Raw genomic sequence first — 22485 nt, forward strand, 5'->3', positions numbered from 1 at the left:
TTTTACTTGATATTTTTGGTTTAGTTAGGCTTTACTCCTGAGAAAAAATAGCCAGTGACCCAGACACTTGCTCTTCTCCTACCTAAACCAATGAGACAAATGATCTGTCTCACCTTATGTCTTGGGATATGGGAGATGAACGGTATCCTAGAGGTCTATTCCTCCTGAAATCCCTGCTGAAAGATTTAAAGGAGAAATTATCTTACTGTCTTAATGAATCTGTGAGTAAGGCTTGGGCACGTACATACCTCTAGAGATGGAAGCATGTAAATGGAAATCACTCACTTCTTATCCTGTGTTGTTTTATGTTACTAATTCAAGAATGTGAAAAGTTCTTTGCAAAAATGGAATGTGTCTTATTGATAAGAATGTGTAGAATGCTAACCTATTGCTGCCTTCGTATGATTATGATCATCCATTATTCAAATCAGGTACTTAGCTGGTGGAAATTCTGTTAGGGATTTTGGTGTCCCTGCAGGTCAATGAAGTCATAAAGCTCTGTCACTCTCTCTAGTAGTGATATACTTTATTAGCAGCTGGTGTCCCTCAGATCCATGATTCCTGCCACTTTCAGAGATACAAATAGCTTCTATTTTAAAACACATAACCACGGACGCCTGGGTGGCTCAGTGGGTTAAGCTTCTGCCTTTGTCTCAGGTCATGATCTCAGGGTCCTGGGATCAAGCCCCGCATCGGGCTCTCTGCTCAGCGGGGAGCCTGCTTCCTCCTCTCTCTCTCTCTCTGCCTGCCTCTCTGCCTACTTGTGATCTCTGTCAAATAAATAAATAAAAATCTAAAAAAAGTAAAAAATAAAATACATAACCAGAATCCTGATGATTATAGATAAACAGTACATTTATCAGAACACATACTGACTTTGGAGCCTTCATGAAACATTTCTTCTTAAAAACAGAGACTGATGATCACCAACCCTGTTATTTCCTCAATGAGAGTATTTGAATTAGAGCAATATTAACACATCTCTTTTCATCACAATATACACACGTTCTGAGAATCACACAGGAATAGGATCGTCATACTTGGATTTCCTTCTATAGACTTTAACATTTAAACCACTGACATTGTATCCTAATTTACCGAGGACTCACGTCCATTGCCGTGTTCTGGGTGCTGGGAGCTCTCCGCTGAGCATAACTCCAGCACTTTGTTCTGGGCATCACACACTAAAAAAAGAAGCAGCAGCCTCTGTAAATAGGTGTTCTTTCCTCTGTGTTTTGAAGGCATTCTTCAAAACCGTGTACTGGCTAGCCTGAATTTTTCATTGTAAAAACGTCCAGTTTTCTCGTCTCATCTACTTTTAGGTCTGCCAGTTTCCCTTGTGCTACTCTTGAGTGCTTACAGCCGGGGGCAGCAGAGCTTTGTCCTGCTCACCGCTCTGGTGCTATTGAAGGCAGGGTTCGCCCTGCCCCACTGTGAGCCCCTGATGCAGCTCATTCCATTAACAGTCACTTGAGCAGCAGGTTGAGGAAGCTGTGCTGCTGTGAGCTCAAGGTGGGGCTGAGAGCTGGGAATGGTGGTGGCGGTGGTGGTGGTGGTGGGGTGTTCAGCTGTTGGCACCTGGTCCATCGATTGTGTTAAATTGGGGAGAATTATTTTTAATCACAGAGATAACTATTTATTGGTTGTCACAGATAGTGGGTGGAATGTGTTTCGCGGCAAGTTTTTGCCAAAAATGCTCTATTGGGTTAGCTGTTCATTTTGCTGTCTGCTATTATATATTAAATGTTTAGGTAAGGTAGAGTCAATTCTAAAGTTGGTCACGGCATAGTCATCCTTACATGTACTGAAAAATGCCACACAAATCCATGTGTGTGTTTCTTCTCCTGTTTGATCTCAACTAATAATAGTTGACTCTTCAGTCCTGGAAACATCCATCTATTTTCTTAAAGACAAGGAAAAGGAGACGGAAGAAAGCCAACAGACCAGATGCAGCCTAAAATCTATAAATTATTCCAGGACTTGAGCTTCTTTAAGCCTCTATTTAAAGATCCAGTACTTTTTTTTTTTTTGTTTGTTTCAACAGGAGAGTTAGAGGATAGAAAATGCTTTATTGATGGAAAGTGGGAGCTGTTACTCCCTCCACCTCCTCGACTCAGCAAAACTAAAAAAGAAAGCAAGCCCATCCAACTCCTAGCCAGATCTTTAGAACATTAACATCAAATGGAAAGGCGTTATTTCTAAGTGAGAAGCAAACCCTTTGCATCACAGTAAATTTTCCATTTCTCACTTTGTGTATGTGTCTTTAATTCAAATTTTTTCAAGAATCACCTTCAAATGGCTTTCGACAGGTTAAAAAGGAGAAAACCATCTGTGGTGAGATACCAGCTTCTCCGCTCTCCAAACACAGAGTCCTGCTAGCTGCCTCTCCGTGGCTATTTGGCAATTATACTGTGTGCAGTGTACTTTTCATGATTCCGAGCACAGCCAGCTATGTCCAAACCAGTAATTATTAAATTATCCATGTTATCAAAGAGGTTGCACACAGGGCTAGCGGAACTGGCCGTACAATTGTCTCCTAGGTCATCACTCCGAGACTAAAAAGAAAAAAAAAAGGCCGAGGAGTTCAGGGGTCCAGGCGTTTTCCCCAGCGATGAAGCTGCACCCCACAGTTAGCTGTCAGTGCGGTGGTGACGCCGCCACACCTGGCAGCGCCAAGGATGCATCTCCCGTGAGCAGGGGCTGGTGTGGCTCAGCCTGGAGGAGCTGCTCTGTGCGGCAGCAGGGGTGGCAGCAGAGGGAGTCGAGGCGCTCTGGGCAGAGGAGGCTGGGGGATCTCAGTGTCTGTGCTGCATTCCCCAAAGCAGCCGCCGCCGGGGCTGCGCTGTGCGAAGTTCCCTGCACACACTTAGCCGCGATGCCTCCTCTCCGCCTCAATTGTTGATGAACCTTGGCACTCCTCAACGCACGGGAATCTGCCCATTTTGCTTTCTTAGAGACAGGGGTGAGAAACGAGCTGCCGAAGGAATTTGGCAATGAGGAGAGTGAAAGGCAGTTCCATGCCAGCAGCTAAGTTGTAAGACTGCTTTGGAGACTGCCGCCCAGGAGCACGGTAGAATTGACAAGAACAGACACCGTTGCAGACCAAAGGCATGCCTGATTGCACTTGAGTCGGATCGCTGGGATGCAGCCTCCTCTCCTGCTCTAACTATTGGTGGCTGAATAAAGGAAAGCAGACTGGAAACAGGATTCCAAGTGGTATTTCTGACAGGAAAACATATACACTCCAAAAGGAGGGGAGAAACAGCCCAGCTGGTGTGTACCCTTTTTTTTTTTTTAAAGGAGAATCCCTCAGGTATGTTCTCTTCTCCCTGTATGTGCTGCCTCATCTGCATGTGATTTTGTGTCTGTATTTTCTTGTTTATTTTTGTTTGCACTTTGAATCACAACCGTGGAGGTTCTCCTAGTGTAGTAGATACATTTGTACATGTTCAGCTCATCAATGTTTCTAATAGGGGTGGTTCAGCATGGGATCACGAACTTCTCAATCACTGTTTTATTTTAAATGCAGAATGATGAATGATTGCTTAGTTTCCACTCAACTTTCAGAGGAATATTGGCTCACAGACAAACAGGGCTGGGGTAAAAGACTGGGATATTTTCTAATCCCTTGGGCTTTGGGGATAAAATTAGAGCCAAACAGAAAAGTTGAGGGCTTCTAAGAAGGAGTTAAAAGCCAAAATGCCATAGACTAGCACGATGTCACTCAAGTGTTTTTCCAGCTCAGCATCAGTCTGGAGCAAATTGAGCTTTACTAGTGGTTCTTCATTTCCAGCTCTTGATCAAGATGAAGATCCTGCAGATTTGCTTTCAAGAGATGAATTGCTTAAATTGTATAGTTGGTTCCGTTTTACAATTGTTCTATGGGGCTGAAACAGGCAGTCTAAAAAAATCCTTGTGCTCGAACAGCTCGAGGAAACCCTAACTTCTGCAATTACATCATCGATATACTTGTATAATAAAGAGAAAGACAGAACAATAGTAATGTTGGCTGCCTTTAGTACCTTAGGCTGAAATGACAAAGCTTAAAGTCAATTTTCCTTATTAGGTTTAAAGAGAAACGGGAAAGAGGTGGGTGGATAACACACAAAAAAATGAGTTTTTGGAAATATTATGCATTTCTTTACAAAGCTAAGAATGTAAGTTTATCTCATTTCTGAATTAATAGTAACCATGCTTTAAAAATCTTGCTCTCTTTTACACTCAGTACATTATTTTCATAAAATTGGGTACAACTGGCAATAAATTAAACATACATGTATTTAAATTCAATGAGTTTTACTGGAGGGGAGAAATAATAGAATGAGAAAGTTTGCTACGTTTCTGTATATATCAAAATGTAGATCTTTAAGTGTTAATAACAAAGAGTTAATGTCAAAGCTCTAGAACCTGACTTTAAATTATTGTTGGTGTTATTTTCGTAGGACTTGAAAGTCCAAATGAAGTAGAAGTAAATGAAATTTAAATTGTAATTTATGCATACTGCAAAGTAAATCACTATTCTGCTCTTTTAAAACCAAAACCTCATTTTTGCCAAGTGTTAGTGATCCAGAGCACTAAATTGGGCCATACAAAGAAAAAAAAAAAAAGAGAAAGAGAGCCAGAGAGAGAGAGAAATGGGTAAATCAGGCATTTCAAAACTCCACACATTATTATAATAACAATAATACCAAAGTGTGGTAAGTAACTATAAGCAATTCCTGGGCAACAAGAGTGATTTGAAAGGTGGGTAAAAAATTGAGTTTGCATTCATTAGTAGGGTGTGAAAAAATTGTGTATTTCTTGTATTTTGACATCTTCTATGAAAAGTATTAAAATATCTGTAGATGAAACACTATAGCAATGATGCTACAGTTATTTTACCGAATCCATCAAATGGTCACTTTTCAAACTAATGAATAAACTGAGCTGAGATAATTTAAAAGACTAGTTGAAACTCTCATAATCAAAGCTGCCCATTGAGACCACAATAGAATTCTGTAACAAGTGTAACTTCAGTAGAATTGTGAACATGGATTTGAAGGTGAATTAGCAGGTATGGGCTTATTTCCTAGCATGGTTATTTATTGTCAGGTTTCCATTGTAGAGATTTGGAAAGTTCTTCCGGAAACTGTCATCACCATGTGCCATGTAAAATGTAAGGTAAACGTGTTAGATGAGCCTAAAGAACTTACTCACCCTGTGCTTATTGTTAACAAGGTAAACTGTTTCCCTTCCTTGGCCATCTAGCATCTCTCTGTGGTTGCCAGTCTTTAAATATGGAGCAGTGAAATATGTGGTACCCAGACCTCCTTACTTAAGAGTCCATAGAGATGGCAACTGGGATGATTCCCCTTTCAAAGACAAATTATGCAAAGTGTGTGTGTGTGTGTGTGTGTGTGTGTGTGTGTGTGTGTGTGAAAGAGAGAGAGAGACTTGAGAACAGAATGGCCTTTGTCTCTTTGCTGATACAGGGCAAATCTGTGATTTTGAATATCAGTGAACTTTTGGTACGATAATATCTTTTTCCCAATGCTCCATGCACTTTAATGTTTTGACCTATTCAGCTAATGCAATGTGAAGTCCCTACCATCAGTTTTCTGAGACATTATGCCACCTGTATACTGTCTTCCAGTTTTAATACCATCAGCTTCTGCTCTGTTCTTCATTCTTTCTGTCCTGAACATAGTCTTTACCAGGGAAGGGCTTTCCTCAGAATTTTTGAAACATGGGAATTATGTTCCCACCTGAGAAAAATACACCTGCTTTTCAGCTGGAAATTTTTGGAATTTTAAATACACAACAAAATTGTTTTTAACATAGTCTTACAGATAAGCCACTTTCTGAATGTCTTATGGTTTATATGTAATACCAACATATTTGATAATACGTTTAAGATAATTCCAGTCAAGCAATAATTGCAAAGTCAAGAAATTAAATTTACATCATTTGTTATAATTTTTTATCATTACAAATCCTTTTTGGATCATAAGTGTTCTGTGCTTGTGTGGCTAAGCTCCAATTCCCTTCCAGCTTAAAGAAGGGGGGTATTTACTAATAGTCCTCTCAATTTGTGAAGCTTTTGAGTGTGCAGAAGACAGAGGGCTCAGTTCTATGATATCTGTAGAGGCAACGGATGGCTCAGCAGTGGTTTGCTCCACTTGTAGGATTTGCAGGCATAGTAGGAAGTCAGGTGGTCTTCTAACCTCTAGCTCAAAAGTCCTTCAGAGGAGAAGTAGGAATAAAAACACATGGAATCATTTCTCCTTCTCTTATGAAAATGGTTGTGATCCAAGAAGCATAAATATTTCCTGTGTCTTGCATATCCTTGTTCCGTAGTTTAGCCTCAGCATATAGAAAATATAATCTCGATAGGGGAAATGTTTTATATTATTTTTCCTGCATACTGAGTTAAAGTATTTTGCAGAAATAAATACTGGTTATCAAGCTATAAACTCAACATTATGAATAATATTCAGGGCTTTCAAAGTAGTTTTAAAAAGTGACCACAGAAGGTGGGTTTTCCTCTGAAATATTTTCATGTCTCCCTTAGATTTTTACAACTTCCCCTTCAGCCTGTCTCTATTCTCAACAGCTAGTCTTCCTTGGTCTAAGACCTATGTTCAAGGTAAAATATACTCTTCTTCTGAGCATTCTGGCTTTTGAGAATCTAAGTGCACTATGTTCTTGATAGAAAAAATATTTTGAATGAAAATATGTTGCTTCATGTGTTTCATAAGTTGAAATAAGGTACTCCAGAAGTAGCTTTTCTAGGCACGTTAGAATTAAAGGGGGGAAAAAAAAGCAAAAGAGTAGCTTTCAGATAGGGATGATAATTTCTGTCTTATAGATAGAAGAACTGATGACTTGGGCACAATCATTGAGGTGTGATTCTGAGTGGGGTGCTGTTGATCTGCTTCTAGAAACACTGGGGGAAGAATAGCCATGCTTTAAATCATGTCATTATTAAGTGGCACATAGTTAAAAAAAATTTAAAAAAAACCTAAATGATTGCTTTATTAGAACCATTTAGTAAAAATTGCCAATCAGATGAAAATAAAGAATTAATGCATGCATTCCAACCAGAGTCCCATGCTTTTGGCTCTCTAGTAGAAAATACTATAGTTAGTCGAATTTTGGCTCATTTTCCAACGGACTGGGCAAACTGGGGCTGTCATTTTCTAAACATTGGTTTTCTCATCTGTAAAAGACTTTGATGCTCATGAAGACCCAGTTTTCAGACTCAGAAATTCTATAAAATCTACATAATGCAGACTGCATGGAGTTGACTGTGTTTGAAAGGTAGCTACAGAATTACTTGATTCTAGTTTGCTTCCTTCAGGGGTAGAGATTTATAAATCTCAATTCCTGCCTGACAAGCTGAAGAAGCAGTATTAATCCTGTTAGGACTTTTACAGAATTTATCAACTTGTTTTACTTCACGTAATGGGGCAATGATAAGTATTGGCTTAATCATATTCCATGAAATAGCATATTTTATGTACAGCCTTATAGTTGTGAGTCATAAAATATTTGCTGCAACTTTGATGGATGTGAAGTGCTGTCATTTCGTTACAAGAAAACAAATAGTATTCAGGTACTTAACTGCTCACTTTATTAGCTTCATTCATAGTACAATTTTATTGAGTGCTTTTAAAATCAGAGTGTATGTGCATACTCAGTCATTTGAGTGAATTTGTTCTGTCTCCTTTCAGTTGTCTTCCTCTCTGGATGAGCACACTTGTAAGAACATGCTAGAAGGGGACTGTAGGGCTCTCTCATTTCCTTTTTAATTGCAAAAAAAGGTTGATTGACAGGAGGCCAAATACATGGATTAACTTCCGATATGTAAAAATTTAATCCTGGTTGCTTCTTGGAAAGTAATTGATAGGATTAGAAGATCGTGCTAAATACCCAATAAATTATCACAATGTTACTGGACAGTAGGTGAAAAACATATTTTTTTAAAAATAGTAAACAAGAGGGGCACCTGGGTGGCTCAGTGGGTTAAAGCCTCTGCCTTCAGCTCAGGTCATGATCCTGGGGTCCTGGGATCGAGTTCCGCAGTAGGCTCTCTTCTCCGCAAGGGAGTCTACTTCCCCCTCTCTCTCTGCCTGTCTCTCTGCCTACTTGTGATCTCTGTCTCTCAAATAAATAAATAATAGTAAATAAGACATAAATAAAGCCTGATAAATAAATACAAAAAATTATAATAAATGCATACATCAGTTGCTGTTTCCCTCTATTTAGCCTTGAGTAGGGGCATTCTTTTGTTCCTCTGTCTACTCTTTGTTCTGGTGAACTGAATTTCTTTAGTGGCCTATAATACCTCATTAAGGGTATTTGCAGTCTGTGTCTCACCAAAGCGAGGAGATTCAAACCTAGTTTTCCCCAAACTGCTTCTTTTCCTGCTTGCCTATCTCCCAGACTCAAATCTTCAATCATTTGCACTGCCCTATTCTTCCTCATGACCCATATTCAATGACCAATCTTGTTTTCTCTTTGATACATCATTTCCAGCCATGCCTTCTTTCCTCCTTCCACCTTAGTTCAAGTTCTTATGTTTTTATGAGTAAAATACTACTTCGATCTTACAATTGTTCTGTCTTTATGAGCCTCTCCTCTGAGCATCTGTTCTGCGCACTACTGCCAGGTTCATTGTCCTAAAAAGTGCCTTGATCATGGCATGTGTCACTCTCTGTTCAAGAACTTTCAAGGATACCACATTGTATATAAAATCCTAAACTACTTAGATTTGGAAAAAAAAAAAAAAAAAGAAACAAAACATATAACCTCTTTTACAACCAGATTCCAGACTGCCTTTCCGGCTTTACTCTCTTTCAGTTCCTTACCGAGTCTCTGACCCAATTAAACAGACTACTAACAGTTCCCAAATACTGATATTTTACACAATTCTATAGTATCAAGATGTTTGCAAAATTCATTTGCTAATGCATCATATACTTTCTTATGAGATTTCTCTTTTGGTCTCAATGTATAGTTTAGACATTTATTATTCCATGTAATGTTAAAAAGTGTTTTAGCAATCCTATAAACCAATTAAGTACATGATCTAAGTAAACTTTGGCAAGTTACTCAAAATTTCTGTTTTAACTCCTCAATCAGAAAATAATGGCACCATAAAGAGCATTGCTTCAAAGAGTTTTTATGAGAATTAAATAAAATCATAGAAAGTGTCTAAAGAATACTAGCTATCATTAATTGTAGTTATGTTCATATTACTCATTATTTTATGTATAGAAGGTGGGCACTCAGCAAATCTCTTTATTTCTATATTTACTGTGAACTCTATGATGATATTAGAGGAGAGACTAGAAAAGGAAGGAGAGAGACTAGTATACAAAGTAAGAAATAGCCAAAAGAAAAAATGTCAGAAGAAAAAATATAAGCCTTTACTGTGACCTAAGGTAATAATTACCTTAGCAACTACATTTAGAACAAATTGGTAATAATTACCTTAGCAACTACATTTAGAACAAATTGAAAAAAAAAACTATTTTTTATGAAATTCAAGGTCCTGAAATTCCAATATTCTTATGTGTGGTTTTCCTAGAATTATAAAGCAGTAAGTCTTAATAACTTTCAGTATTACAACTGATAGAGATTTTGTGAAGAGTCTACCACTTCAAAATGCTTCTGGAAATAAACAGAGAGATTAGAGTATGACCGGTGACCTCTGATTTATCCTCATTCTTCAGGAGGCCCTCAATAGCTCTACATCAGATGTCAGGATCGAGTGCCCATGTAGCTCATGAACAGAACCACTAAAAGGCAGAAGTGTACCTTTAAGAGAGGTGGAAGATGAGTGATTAATAACAGGGGAGATACCTACCTGACTTCACATAGGTCAGAACCATGTCACATTATAGATCCATGTCAAATTGATCTGTTGTATGTCTTCCTGCTCTTTGATGTCTCTAGTAATAATACTTCCCTCATTAACTCTGGGTCTCATATCCTCCCTCCCTTTGATCTAAATCTTCCCTGATAATCTAGAATGTGGTCTGTGGCTCCCTTGCTTACTACTGCAGCATATCCAACTTGTGTGTACTTTATTGGTTTTTATTGTCCTGGTTCCTGCTTTGTGTTCTAGATTCCAAAAATTCAGCAATAGACCAATTGTGGAATGAAATACACAGAATTTCCAAAGGTGTTTTTTAGTTTTTGAAAGGAATTCTTAGGGCATCTGTTAATTCTGACATTGGAGGCAATATGGTTAATTACAGACAGGTGCTTTCATTTGCAATATTTCATTTTTGGAGGAAAAGATCCCCCCCAAAAAGTGAATGGGGATCCTGAGCAAAAATCTGCCCTCATTCCTTGGTTGAGCTTGAAATCTTTAAATTTCTCAGTAATGATGGTAAGGAAAGAGGCTGTTTATTAGGGGAAAAGTATGGTGAGATACTGAAAGAAAGAAACTGAAAGAGAACTGAAAGAAAACTTGAGCCTAACTTGGTAAGTGTTCTTTGTGAGTTTCAATGTTCCTTGTTAACTTTCTCTTAATGTACTTGACACTATAAGCCTTGATGAATTTCTCTCTTAGTTGGTTCCAGTTCCCTGTGCTTCAGATACTATTTGCTGAATGTTTGAAAGATACTAAAAGATACTGTTTGCTGATTGTTGTGTTTGGAATACAGAGCTTTCTTCCGTGAGAATGAAGATGTTTCTTAGAATGAAGAAAATTTGAAAAAGTTCACAAGATGTGAAACAAATTTCAAATGTCAAATTAGAATTATAAAACTCTAGATAGGGTTTTTAAAGAAATTATAGGAGCACCAATAAGATACATGTCATAGTAGTTATGGTTTCTGGGTGGCTGTTTTTCAACTATTTCTCAGTTAATCCACAAATTGTCTCCATTTTTATCGTGAACTCAACCTTTTAGTTTGGTTATCTGAAACTTGTAGAAGATAATTTACAGTACTACTTAATACCACTTGGAAATGGACCAAAAAGTAAAGCCTGTTTACATTTTTATACAAAGAAATTTGTTACTATATGTCTGTAAATATTAATGAATGAAAAAACCAAGCAATTTGAAATCTCATGGAGAGATACTGTGAACTCTTATTTATGAAGAATTAAAACATTAGTAAACAATTAATTAGTTTATGCCAGTAACTTTGGAACAAGAATAAATGGAATAAATAGATATTTGTAGGTGACGATACTACTTAAAGATTAAGATGTCATCTTATGTCTGTAATACTGTACAATGATATATACTCATTATGACAGCTTGGAAGATTTCCAAGGCTTCCCCTTAGCACTTTTCACATTATAAAATATTAAGTTTGTTTAGCATAATTGGTCTTTATTTAATATTTTCTAATTATTTGGTAAGTAGATATTTTAGATAACTAGACATTTCATATTTAGTTAAATAACACAGTGTTAATGATGAGAGGTGGCTGGGTAATTAGAATTCTAATTTGTTTTGAGACATAGTAGAAATAACCTTTGGAAAGTAAGTTAACTCTTATATAGATTGATTATTAGTGTTAAGGGAAATAGTCCATATCAAGATCACAGACTGGCTCCCAACATGTCATACTATACGAGGAAAACAATTGGTCTAAAGAGGAATGGAAGAGGAATTATGGTTATGCAAAATCCATCTTTTTTCCCAGAAAGCAATTCAAAGCCAGAATTCTACTGGAGGGAAACTCGAATATCAGCTCTATGCATAAAAGCAGTACATTTTTAATATTTCTGAATATTAGCAGGTTTATAATAATTATATTTTGTTTAGATCACTATCACTACTGAAATTTGTCTGAGAGTCCTGAAACCTTAGCAAATGGATACAAAAATTAGGGCCAAAGTGTCACAAACAATAAGAGAAAATTAAGTTTGGATTTGAAACATGTCTGCAAAATTCATGTTTCAGAAATCCCAGCATGCCAGAATGACTGTGTTTGTATTTTCTGTTCTTGCTGTATGCCTTAGGCTGCCTGAGGGACATCTCCTATACCATTCTGACTGGGAGATGTATATCCTGCTTCTTGAGCTGCTGCCTTTGTCCTAATTAGACCAGCTATAAAACATTTGGAGTCTAGGGGATTCCTTCTGGGTTAATTACAGAGCTGTAAGCAGCTTTTGCAGAAGTGAAGCAAGTTCAATTTTAGACAAGATGTGTATGTATGGCTTTAATGTGTGGTTGCCTGTGCAGAGGCCAAAAGGTTTGGCTTTCTTGACATTTGTCTCCCTCACTGTCTAGTCTGGTCTTAACTGATAATGCCTGTACCTGTCTTCTTTTCTATTCTTCACTGGATTGTGACTTCTGTGAGAGCAAGACATGTGCCATTGTTTTCACTGCCAAACTGGTGGAATACTTACATATATTAGTTGAAGAGAAAAAAAAAAAGACCTGGTGAATTAAAATGATTCTGATGGATACAATACAAGAAATACCTGTGTTGGATATCATTAATAACAAAACATAATGCCTAAAAGAGTTTTTATTGATATTTTAAAGAAGATAGGGTGGTAGAGACTATGATTATTGGTCAGAGAGAATATTCCAGTCAGAGGGAATCCTTGTGGGGCAAAAGGACATAAAGTTGTGAGTGGATATCAGAAAGCTGTTTTTGTTGATATCTAAGAAGCTTTTGGGGACTTGGCTAGGCCTAATAGCAAGAATGAGGAAATGAATAAAAAAGAACACCTGCCATCAAAAGTTCTTACATCTATTGTGAGAGGGAAAGGTGAACACAAATTATTATATAAGAAGTGGATTAAGGGGGGTTGCCAAAGTAGTGAATGTGGGCTAACTATGAGCTATAAATGGGAGGAATGTATTAGAATGTTCCCAACTGAAACAGTGATGGTCTGGGGACGAGGAAGTGAAAGTATATTCTCTTCAAGCAAATAGGTAAAGACATGTCTTGAGAGAGCAGAGAATATATAGTGAGGAGGAGGGCTCTTGATAGGTCTGAATTTTACAGGGTATGCAGCAAGGAGTTGCTTTTTGATGGAAACAACTGGAAGGAAAATACTATTACTTATTGAAATTGCTTGTTTAAATAACTTTCTCCATTTCTATTGATCTTACAGAGGGCAGAAACTATGGTATCCCCTAAACCTAGTATAAGTCACCTACCTGGTGCTCAATAAATATTATTGGGTGAATGAAAAAAATATTGATAAATCCATACTGTCAATATTTTTTAAAGTTTTTTTTAATTCAAATTCAAATGTATAGTGAGTTAGCTTCCTCCTGAATATATTTTTCATTTTATCTTCACCAGTAACCTATTCTGTGTAGATCACTGTGGAGGTAACAGGGTTACGCCAGACTGTCTTTCAAAGGTGAGACTTACAGCCTTATTGGAGAGGGAAGACATAGAATCATAACATGCTTAGTGTAAATGAGAACCTTACAGAATACATTGAGCTGTGTCTCTAATGTCAGCATATGGTTCAATATTCTGGGTGTTAAATAAATACATCCCTTCCAAATTATGATCAGATATTTCTCACCTGAACACTGTGACTCAATTTGCATTTATCAATGAAGGCAAGGTTATGTAACCTCAATTACAATCTTGGAAAATTGTCAACAAATTCTGATTAATAAGTACTACCTAATTGTTTAAAAAAAATATTAAGCCATCTCTCTTGGTTTCTGTCTGAAGTAACAACCTCATAGAAAATTCAGAGATAAAAATTGAACAAAGAAACAAAACATTAGTCCAAACAGTTCCTAAAGACACTAAGGCAGGACAAAGGTCTTAAATTAAAACTGTAATTCCTAGGGGTGCCAGGGTGGCTCAGTGGGTTAAGCCTCTGCCTTCAGCTTAGCACATGATCCCCGGGTCCTGGGATCGAGCCCTGCATCAGGCTCTCTGCTCAGTGGGGAGCCTGCTTCCCCCCTCTCTCTTCTGCCTCTCTGCCTACTTGTGATCTCTGTCAAATAAACAAATAAAATCTTTAAAAAAAAAACCTGTAATTCCTTATGCCATTAAATCTATAGGTTTCTTCTTTGGCTGATATAGGATCTTGTGTTTCACTTACTATGCCATGTAGAAGCTGTTTGTTTGTTGGTTTTTTTTCTTTACTATTACAAATACAGCCAAATACAAACCAGAGGGAAGATTATTTCTGATTATGTTTTCAGGTATTTCTTAATTTATACACCATCTGTATTTCCAAAATATTTGCAAGGTAATATCAATGTTAAATTCTCTAGAGAACTGGCTTTTTATTTTCTGGAAAAGTTGCTATTTTTGTAAAGCAAGTATTACTGCATTGAGTTACCTATTTTTTTAATGTAAACTTGCTGATACTGATTCATAATTGATTTTTAAAAAAAAACAATGGACAACATGGTCATTTTGTCTTCCGTGGTTAAAAAGACCTGTCCTAGGTGCTGAAATGTGACATAGCCATGGCCCCGCATCTCAGTTGTGGCAGAGCTCTTTGGCTCTGTCATAATATGGATATCAGAGGAAGAATTGGGCTGAAAAGTCTAAGATTATATTCCCATTTCTTTCAGTGATCCTGTCTACTATCCCTAATCAGGATAATGAGGCACAGATTACTTCAAGGGGGGGGGGGGGAGAACTCATAAAGGGAGAATAGGTCAGCTTGCCCAAAAGGGCAACTATGACAACTATGAGTATCTGGTTCCTCACCTTAACCCAATTTCCCATCCTGGAGTGTGTGTGTGTGTGTGTGTGTGTGTAGATTCTTCTGCCTATTAAAACACAACTGTTTTGTGTCTCATATCCTTACTTATTTGGAACAAACATGCAGATAATTATCCCACATATCCACAATATCATCTATGAAAGAGAGACCACAAATAAAGAATAAACAACTATAATACTTTTAAGAGAATGCTGCAAATGATTAGGAAGGTTCAGTGTAGAACAGGAGTGTAGGGGACTGTCTTACTCTCTGCTGGCCGAAAAACTGGTGACACAATTCAAGCTTCAGTTGCTTTATTCATATCTATATATAAAGGACATAGTAGAATGGCACCTGGGTGGCTCATTAGGTGTCTTCCTTTGGCTTGGGTCATGATCCCGGGGTCCTGGGATCGAGGCCCATGTTGGGCTCCCTGCTAGGTGGGAAGACTCCTTCTCCCTCTCCCAGTCCCCCTGCTTGTGTTTCCTCTCTGTGCCTTTTTCTATCAAATAAATAAATAAAATCTTAAAAAAAATAAAGTACATAGTAGAATCATACCTGTGTTATATGATAAAATTTTTCGATCTTTTTTTAAAAAATTTCGAGTAACAGTAGATGCAAACATTCTTCCTACCTCATACTCCCTTCTAAATATTATACATTTTCTTTGCGGTTTCATTTATCTTGTAAGTGGATTTAGTTTTTACTACTGGTAAAGTTTGAACCTGTAGAGAATGAAAAAAAATAAAGAAAAGTAAACTTGGTGTGTTGGAAGTAGGAAAGAAGCTTTATTTGGTAAGATTTCAGGGCCAAGGAGTTCTCATGCTTGGAAATAAGAACAAAATAACTCTATTTTTATCCCCCCAGAATACTGATTTAGTTTGCTAATATTTTGCTGAGATTTGTGCATCTATGTTTATCAGGGATATCATCCTGTAATTTTTGTGTGTGATGTCCTTCTAGGCTTTTTTAAAAATTTAATTTTTTTCAGTGTTCCAAAATTCATTATTTATGCACCACACCCAGTGCTCCATGCAATATGTGCCCTCTGTAATACCCATCACCAGGCTCACCCAACTCCCCTCCCAACTCCCCTCCAAAACCCTCAGTTTATCTCTCAGAGTCCACAGTCTCTCATGGTTTGTCTCCCTCTCCAATTTCTCCCAACTCCCTTCTCTTCTCCATCTCTCAGTGTCTTCCATGTTATTCCTTATGCTCCACAAGTAAGTGAAACCATAGACTCTCTCTGCTTGACTTATTTCACTCAGCGTAATCTCCTCCAGTCCCCTTCATGTTGTTGCAAATGTTGGGTATTCATCCTTTCCGGTGGAGGCATAATACTCCATTATATATATGGACCGTATCTTGTCTGCTTTTGATATTAGGGTAATGCTGGCCTTATAAAATGAGTTTGACTGTGTACCCTCCAATTTTTTGGAATTTTGAGAAGAATAGATATTAAAGTGTTCAGTAGAATTCACCAGTAAAGCCATTCAGTCTCCTTACTAGTATTGGTCTATTGGTCTATTCAAACTTTTTTTTTCTTCTCGATTGTCTTAGAATATTATATGATTATAAGAATGTATGTATTTCTTCTAGGCTGTCCAATTTTTTGACATATAATTATTTTTTCTTTAAAGATTTTATTTATTTATTTGACACACGCACAGAGAAATCACAAGTAGACAGAAAGGCAGACAGAGAGAGAGGGGAAAGCAGACTCCCCACTAAGCAGAGAGCCCAATGTGGGACTTGATCACAGGACCCCAAGATCATGACCTGAGCTGAAGGCAGAGGCCTAACCCACTGAGCCACCCAGGCACCCTTGGCATATAATTATTGATTGTCTCTTAAATGATCCTTTGCACTCCTGTGGTATCATTTGTAACTTCTCTTTCATTTCTGATTTTTTTTTTTTGAGCCCTTTCTCTCTCTCTCTTTTTTTTTTCTTGGTGAGACTAGCTAAAGTTTTGTCAATTTTATTTATCTTTTTGAAGAACCAATTCTTAGTTTTATGGATTTTTCTATTGTATTTTATTTTATTTATTTCTACCTTGTTCTTCATTAATTATTTCCTTCTACTAATATGGGCTTTTTTGGTTATTTTTTTCTAGTTCCCTTAGGTGTAAAGTTAGACTGTTTGAGATCTTTTCTTTCTCACTTTCTTTCTTTCATGCTTTCAAGTAGGCCTGCATTGTTATGAACTTCCCTCTTAGACCATTTTTTGTTGCATTCTGTAGATTTTGGTATGTTTTATTTCCATTTTAGTTTGTCTCTAGATATTGTTAACAATTTTTCCTTTGATTTCTTTATTGACTCAATGGGTTGTTCAATAGCATGCTGTTTAACATCCACATATTTGTGATATTTTGAGTTTTCTTCCTGTAATTGATTCCAAAGTCAAACCAACAAGTCATAACTTTATGGCCAGGAAACATCCTTATATGATTTCAGTCTTCTTAAGATTTATTGAAAGTTTTGTTTTTTTTTTAAAGACACATTTATTCAGCATCATGATCAGACTATTACATTTAGCAATCAACAGCATGGGTGCAAAAAAAAAATCTACATTAAAACCCTTTGTTGGAATGCTTTACACTTTCCACAGAACAGAAACTAAAATAACCTGTTATACAATTAGTCACAAATACAGTCCTCGAGTTTTTTTGCCCATACACATGAGTATTGTCTAAAACATGTCTTCTTTGTAGCAGCCAGGCCCTGCCACCACTGTACTTGGCTGAGTTCACAAATCTGTTGTAACCTGTAGCTTCCCTGCCACTTCTCTGGCTCTCCTCTCCTGCTAAGCTTTGTTTCCTGGCAGTCATTAAAACCTTCTGCCACTGCCGTAGCTACTGCTGCGGCTGGAACCACCATAGCCACCTTGGTTTCGTGGTTTGGCGAAGTATTGGCCTCCACCACCATAAGGGCCAGAGCTTCTGCCTCCAAAATTGCCTCCTTTCATGGGTCCAAAATTTGAGGATTGATTGTTGTAATTGCCAAAATCATTATAGCTTCCGCCACCTCCAAAGTTGCTTCCATCATCACCAAATCCGTTATAGCCATCCCCACTGCCACCATATCCACCACCACCTCGACTGCTACCAAAGCCACCTCGACCACTGAAGTTTCCTCCGCGACCAAAGTTGTCCTTCCCACCAAAACCACCTCCACGACCACCACCAAAGTTTCCAGAACCACTTCGACCTCTTTGGCTGGATGAAGCACTAGCCATCTCTTGCTTAGAGAGCACTTTCCTTACTTCACAGTTGTGGCCATTCACAGTATGGTATTTTTGAATGACAATCTTGTCTACAGAATCATGGTCATCAAATGTTACAAAAGCAAAACCCCTCTTTTTGCCACTGCCTCGGTCAGTCATGATCTCAATCACTTCGATTTTCCCATACTGTTCGAAATAATCTCTTAGATGATGTTCTTCAGTGTCTTCTTTAATGCCACCAACAAAAATCTTTTTCACAGTTAAGTGGGCACCAGGTCTTTGAGAATCTTCTCTTGAGACAGCCCTCTTTGGTTCCACAACTCTTCCATCCACCTTGTGTGGCCTTGCATTCATGGCTGCATTCCCCTCCTCCACAGGGGGATATGTGACAAACCCAAAGCCTCTGGAGCGCTTGGTGTTTGGATCTCTCATTACCACACAGTCCGTAAGTGTTCCCCATTGCTCAAAATGGCTCCTCAGACTCTCATTGGTTGTTTCAAAGCTCAGACCCCCGATGAAGAGCTTCCACAGCTGTTCAGGCTCTTTGGGAGACTCTGAGTTAGACATGACAGCGGTGGGAGGGGAGACTTTAACGATGCTTACTCGGCGGCATCTGCAGGCAGAAAGCTGAAAGTTGTTTTGTGTCTTAATATGTGATCTATCCTAGAGAATATTTCATGGGCATTTGAGAAGAACATGTATTCTGCTGCTTTTGGAGGAAATCTTCTGTACATATCTATTACGTATGTCTTGTCTAATGTGTTAAGGCTGATGTTTCGTTATTGATTTTTTGTCTGGATAATCTATCCATTGATATAAGTGGGGTGTTAAAATCCCCTAAAGTTATTGTATTGCTGTTATTTTCTCTCTTTAGGCCTGTTGATATTTGCTTTTTATACTTAGGTGTTTTTATGTTGCATGTTTTATGTTAGGTGTTTTTATGCCATATATATTTACAAACGTTGCATCTTCTTGTTGGTTTGACTTTTGTATAATTATGTAATGCCCAGTGTCCATCTTTGTCTCTTACTACAGTCTTTGTTTTTAAATACTATTTTGTCTAATGTGAGTATAGCTACAGCACATTTCTTTTAATTTCTATTGGCATGGAATATCTTTTTCTATTCCTTCACTTTCAGTCAGTGTGTGAGTCTCTATAGAGAGCATATAAGTGAACTTAAAAAAAAATCCTTTCACCCATTCTATGTTTTTTGATTGGAGACTTTAGTCCATTTACATTTAAAGTAATAGTTGATAGATCTGTACTTATTGTCGTGTTGTTTTCTGGCTTTTTGTAGTTTATCTCTGTTCCTTTTTTCTTCTCTTGAAGTTTGATGGTTTTCTTTAGTGTTATGTTTAGATTTCTTTCTCATTTTTTATTGTGAACCTACTATAGGTTTTTGCCTTGTGGATACCTTGAGGTTCAAATACTACATCCTATATGTATAACAGTTGATTTTAAGTTGATTGCAACTTGAGTTTGAACTTATTCTAAACTTATTCCAAACTCTCCACTTTTAATCCCCTTTCCACAGCTTATGTTTTTGATGTCACATTCAATGTCTTTTATTTTGTGTATCCCTTAACTAATTATTGTTGCTTTAGTTAATTGTATTACTTTTATCTTCAAATCTTCATGCTAGCTTTATAAATGATTAGTTCACTACCTTTACTATCAATTTATCTTTACAAGTGAGATTTTTACTTTTCTATATTTTCTTGTCATTAATTAGTGCCATTTCTTTAGCTTAAGGAAGACCCTTCAACACTTCTATTAAGGCCAGTTTCATGTAATGAATTCCTTTAACTTTTGTTTGTCTGGGAAACTGTTTTCCTTTTAATTTTGAATGATAGTCTTGCTGATTAGAGTATTCTTAGATGGCAGGGCTTTTTTTTCTTTCCCCTTACCTCTTTCAGCCCTTTACATTTATTGTGCTTCCGTCTTCTAGCCGGCAAAGTTTCTGCTGAAAATTTTGCTGATGGTCTTTTGGGGTTTTCTTCATATATAACAAAATTTTTTCCCCTCTTGTTCTTTTAATAATTTCTCCTTGTCTTTAACTCTTGACATGTTAATTATAATGTGCAATGTTGTATGTCTCTGTTTTCTCTTATTTGCAACTCTCTGGGCTTCCTGGATCTGGATGTCTTATTTTCTTCCCCAGGTTAGGGACGTTTTCAGCCAATATTTCTTCAAATAAAATTTCTACCCCTTTTGCTCTGTCTTCCTCTGGGAGTCATATAATGAGAATATTAGTCTATTTGATGTTTTATGTTTCTTAAGCTATCTTTACTTTTTTATTGTTTTTGTTGTTGTTGTTGTTTTTCTGCTCTGATTGTATGAGTTCCATTGTGCCATCTTTCAGCTGTCTTATCCTTTCTTCTCCTTCCTCTAATCTACTGTAGAACCCTCCTAGTGTGTTTTCAGTATAGTCATTATTCTTTTTTTTTTTTTAAAGATTTTATTTATTTATTTGTCAGAGAGAGAGAGAGAGAGTGAGCACAGGCAGACAGAGTGGCAGGCAGAGACAGAGAGAGAAACAGGCTCCCCGCCGAGCCCGGAGCCTGATGTGGGACTCGATCCCAGGATGCTGGGATCATGACCTGAGCCGAAGGCAGCCGCTTAACCAACTGAGCCACCCAGGCGTCCCCAGTATAGTCATTATTCTTCAGCTCTGTGAATTCTGTTTGGTACTTTCTTGTATTTTGTATGTCTTTGTTGACACTTTTACTGTGTTTACCCATTCTGTTCCCCAGTTTGGCAAGCATTTTTTTTTTATTACCAGTGTTTTGAATCCTTTATCAAGTAAATTGCTTCTCTATATTTCATTAAGATCTTTTTCTGAGCTTTTATCATTTTTATTTGTTTATTTAGAACATATAGCTTTATTTCTTCAGTTTGCTTGGCTCTCTGTGTTTCTTTGTATTAGCAAAACAGCTACCTCAAGAATAATTTCTGAAGTTCAGTACAATATACCTAAATAGGGCATTTTCAATAGAATGTTATTATATTTATATTTAGTATATCCAGTAATATATTTAAGTGGATATCCTAGCAGTTTAAATTCAAATTATTTTTCTTTTGATATAAGTATATACTTTTTATATTTTGCAGATTGTGTGTATGATGTAGTGACATAAGGTGAAGGCTTTGGTGTTTCATATCCTGCATTCAAAATGTAGGCACTTCCTGGAATTACAGTGTTAAGAAGTGTACTTCATTGTGCCATAGTTCTCTCCTAACTAGGATGGGAGAGTATAATCCATTTTTTTGGATGATTGTTGTCATGATTAAATTAGATAATTAAAAAAAAATATTCAGCATAGTGCTGGGACAAAGAGCTGGCAAATACTAAATGGTAGCTACTATAATTATTCTGTTACCCATTAGTTATCTCCACTATTTATGATACATTGTGAACATAAAAATAATATATTTTGTAGATGTTGAGTCACATAAGCTAAAGGTCAAAACTAGAGCATTTTCAGGGACAGTATGGAAAGGCTGTGAACTGGTATTTCACAAATATTCCCTGTGGTTGAGGGCCATTCCCGGAAGTTGACTCAGGGGGCTAAGTAGCTTCGTCCTGAAGGTATCATGTACTGGCATCCATTATAGTCTGCTCTGTGTGTCACTCAAGTCCACTTGCTTCATATGGCAAGTTAACACCATCTGGAAGAGTTGGCTTGTCTCTTTTCATGGAGAAACTTATATGAAGGTGATGGAATAACTAGAGCACTTTTATTTATAGCTACTCTCAAGACCACAACACATTATCTCTCTTATGTACCTTCCATTATGGATATCACCTTCCTATAGTTAGCACCTCTGTTTATCTAGTCTAGGTGGTTTAACTGGTGGGGTGACTCAGATTATGATCCCTAAAGGGTCTGAGCCCTTTGTCATTTTACCATGCTTATCCATTTACCATCAAGTTGGACAGGAAGTAAAGAAGAATTTCCTTAGTGGCTTATCTGGGTGCCATACATATTCTTCCTTATCCCCATAGTGTGATTTCAGTCCTGCACTCTCCTAATGATAAGAGTTAGTTCTTCCTGCCATGAGTTAAAGTGACCAGATGGCAACCATATATTAAGATTTCATGGCACTTTCACTGTGTCCTCATAGAATCAGTCTTCCTCTGGGAACCAGGTGCTCTGTAATCACAAAAAATAAAGTTTTAGGAATAGGAAGTACAGATACTCCAAGTGGGAAATTGAGAATGATAATAAGTAGGGCAACTACACGTTTCCCAGACACATGTATTCTGTCTACTGGGGACAAAATACCATGGGATGATCATGGATCTAGAATGTATACTACATTCTGAGGTATGGTGTCCCATCATACTTTCTAAGATATCATTTCTAAGATGGCATTTCAAATATTTTTTCAAAGGCCATTTAAAAATTTTATCAGCCTAGAAGCTTCTGGACTTTGCTGTCATCATAGGACCAGTGAGATGCATAGTCATGAGCCCACTGCTGCATATCCTCTTGGTCCATGATAAAATTGTGTAGATGGGAATGGCAAAATTAATATCTGGGATTGTGTTGATTTCAGTTAAAATGAAACATTGCCCTTTAGAGAATAGACATTCAATGTAATCAATTAT

At 37.3% G+C, this 22485-nt stretch overlaps 2 protein-coding genes across 4 annotated transcripts in view; one reads left to right on the forward strand and one right to left on the reverse strand.

Moving 5' to 3' along the window:
- The first annotated feature begins 2787 nt into the window (after positions 1-2787).
- UNC13C (unc-13 homolog C) overlaps positions 2788-22485 on the forward strand; it is a 629711-nt gene continuing 610013 nt past the window's right edge. For all 3 annotated transcript variants that reach the window (XM_046009970.1, XM_046009972.1, XM_046009971.1), the window contains exon 1: positions 2788-3313. The gene's annotated coding sequence lies outside the window, so the exon portion shown is untranslated. The remainder of the gene's footprint in view (positions 3314-22485) is intronic.
- On the reverse strand, positions 17381-18439 carry LOC123944680 (heterogeneous nuclear ribonucleoprotein A1-like). The gene has a single exon (XM_046009973.1). The coding sequence runs from the start codon at positions 18437-18439 to the stop codon at positions 17477-17479; it is 963 nt and encodes a 320-aa protein (XP_045865929.1). The 3' UTR covers positions 17381-17476.

This window comes from Meles meles, chromosome 6 (genome assembly GCF_922984935.1).
Source record: "Meles meles chromosome 6, mMelMel3.1 paternal haplotype, whole genome shotgun sequence".
Classification (NCBI taxonomy): Eukaryota; Metazoa; Chordata; class Mammalia; order Carnivora; family Mustelidae; genus Meles; species Meles meles.

Excerpts from the sequence above, each read along its gene's own strand:
- LOC123944680 (XM_046009973.1), bottom strand. The coding sequence starts at position 18,439 with ATGTCTAACTCAGAGTCTCCCAAAGAGCCTGAACAGCTGTGGAAGCTC.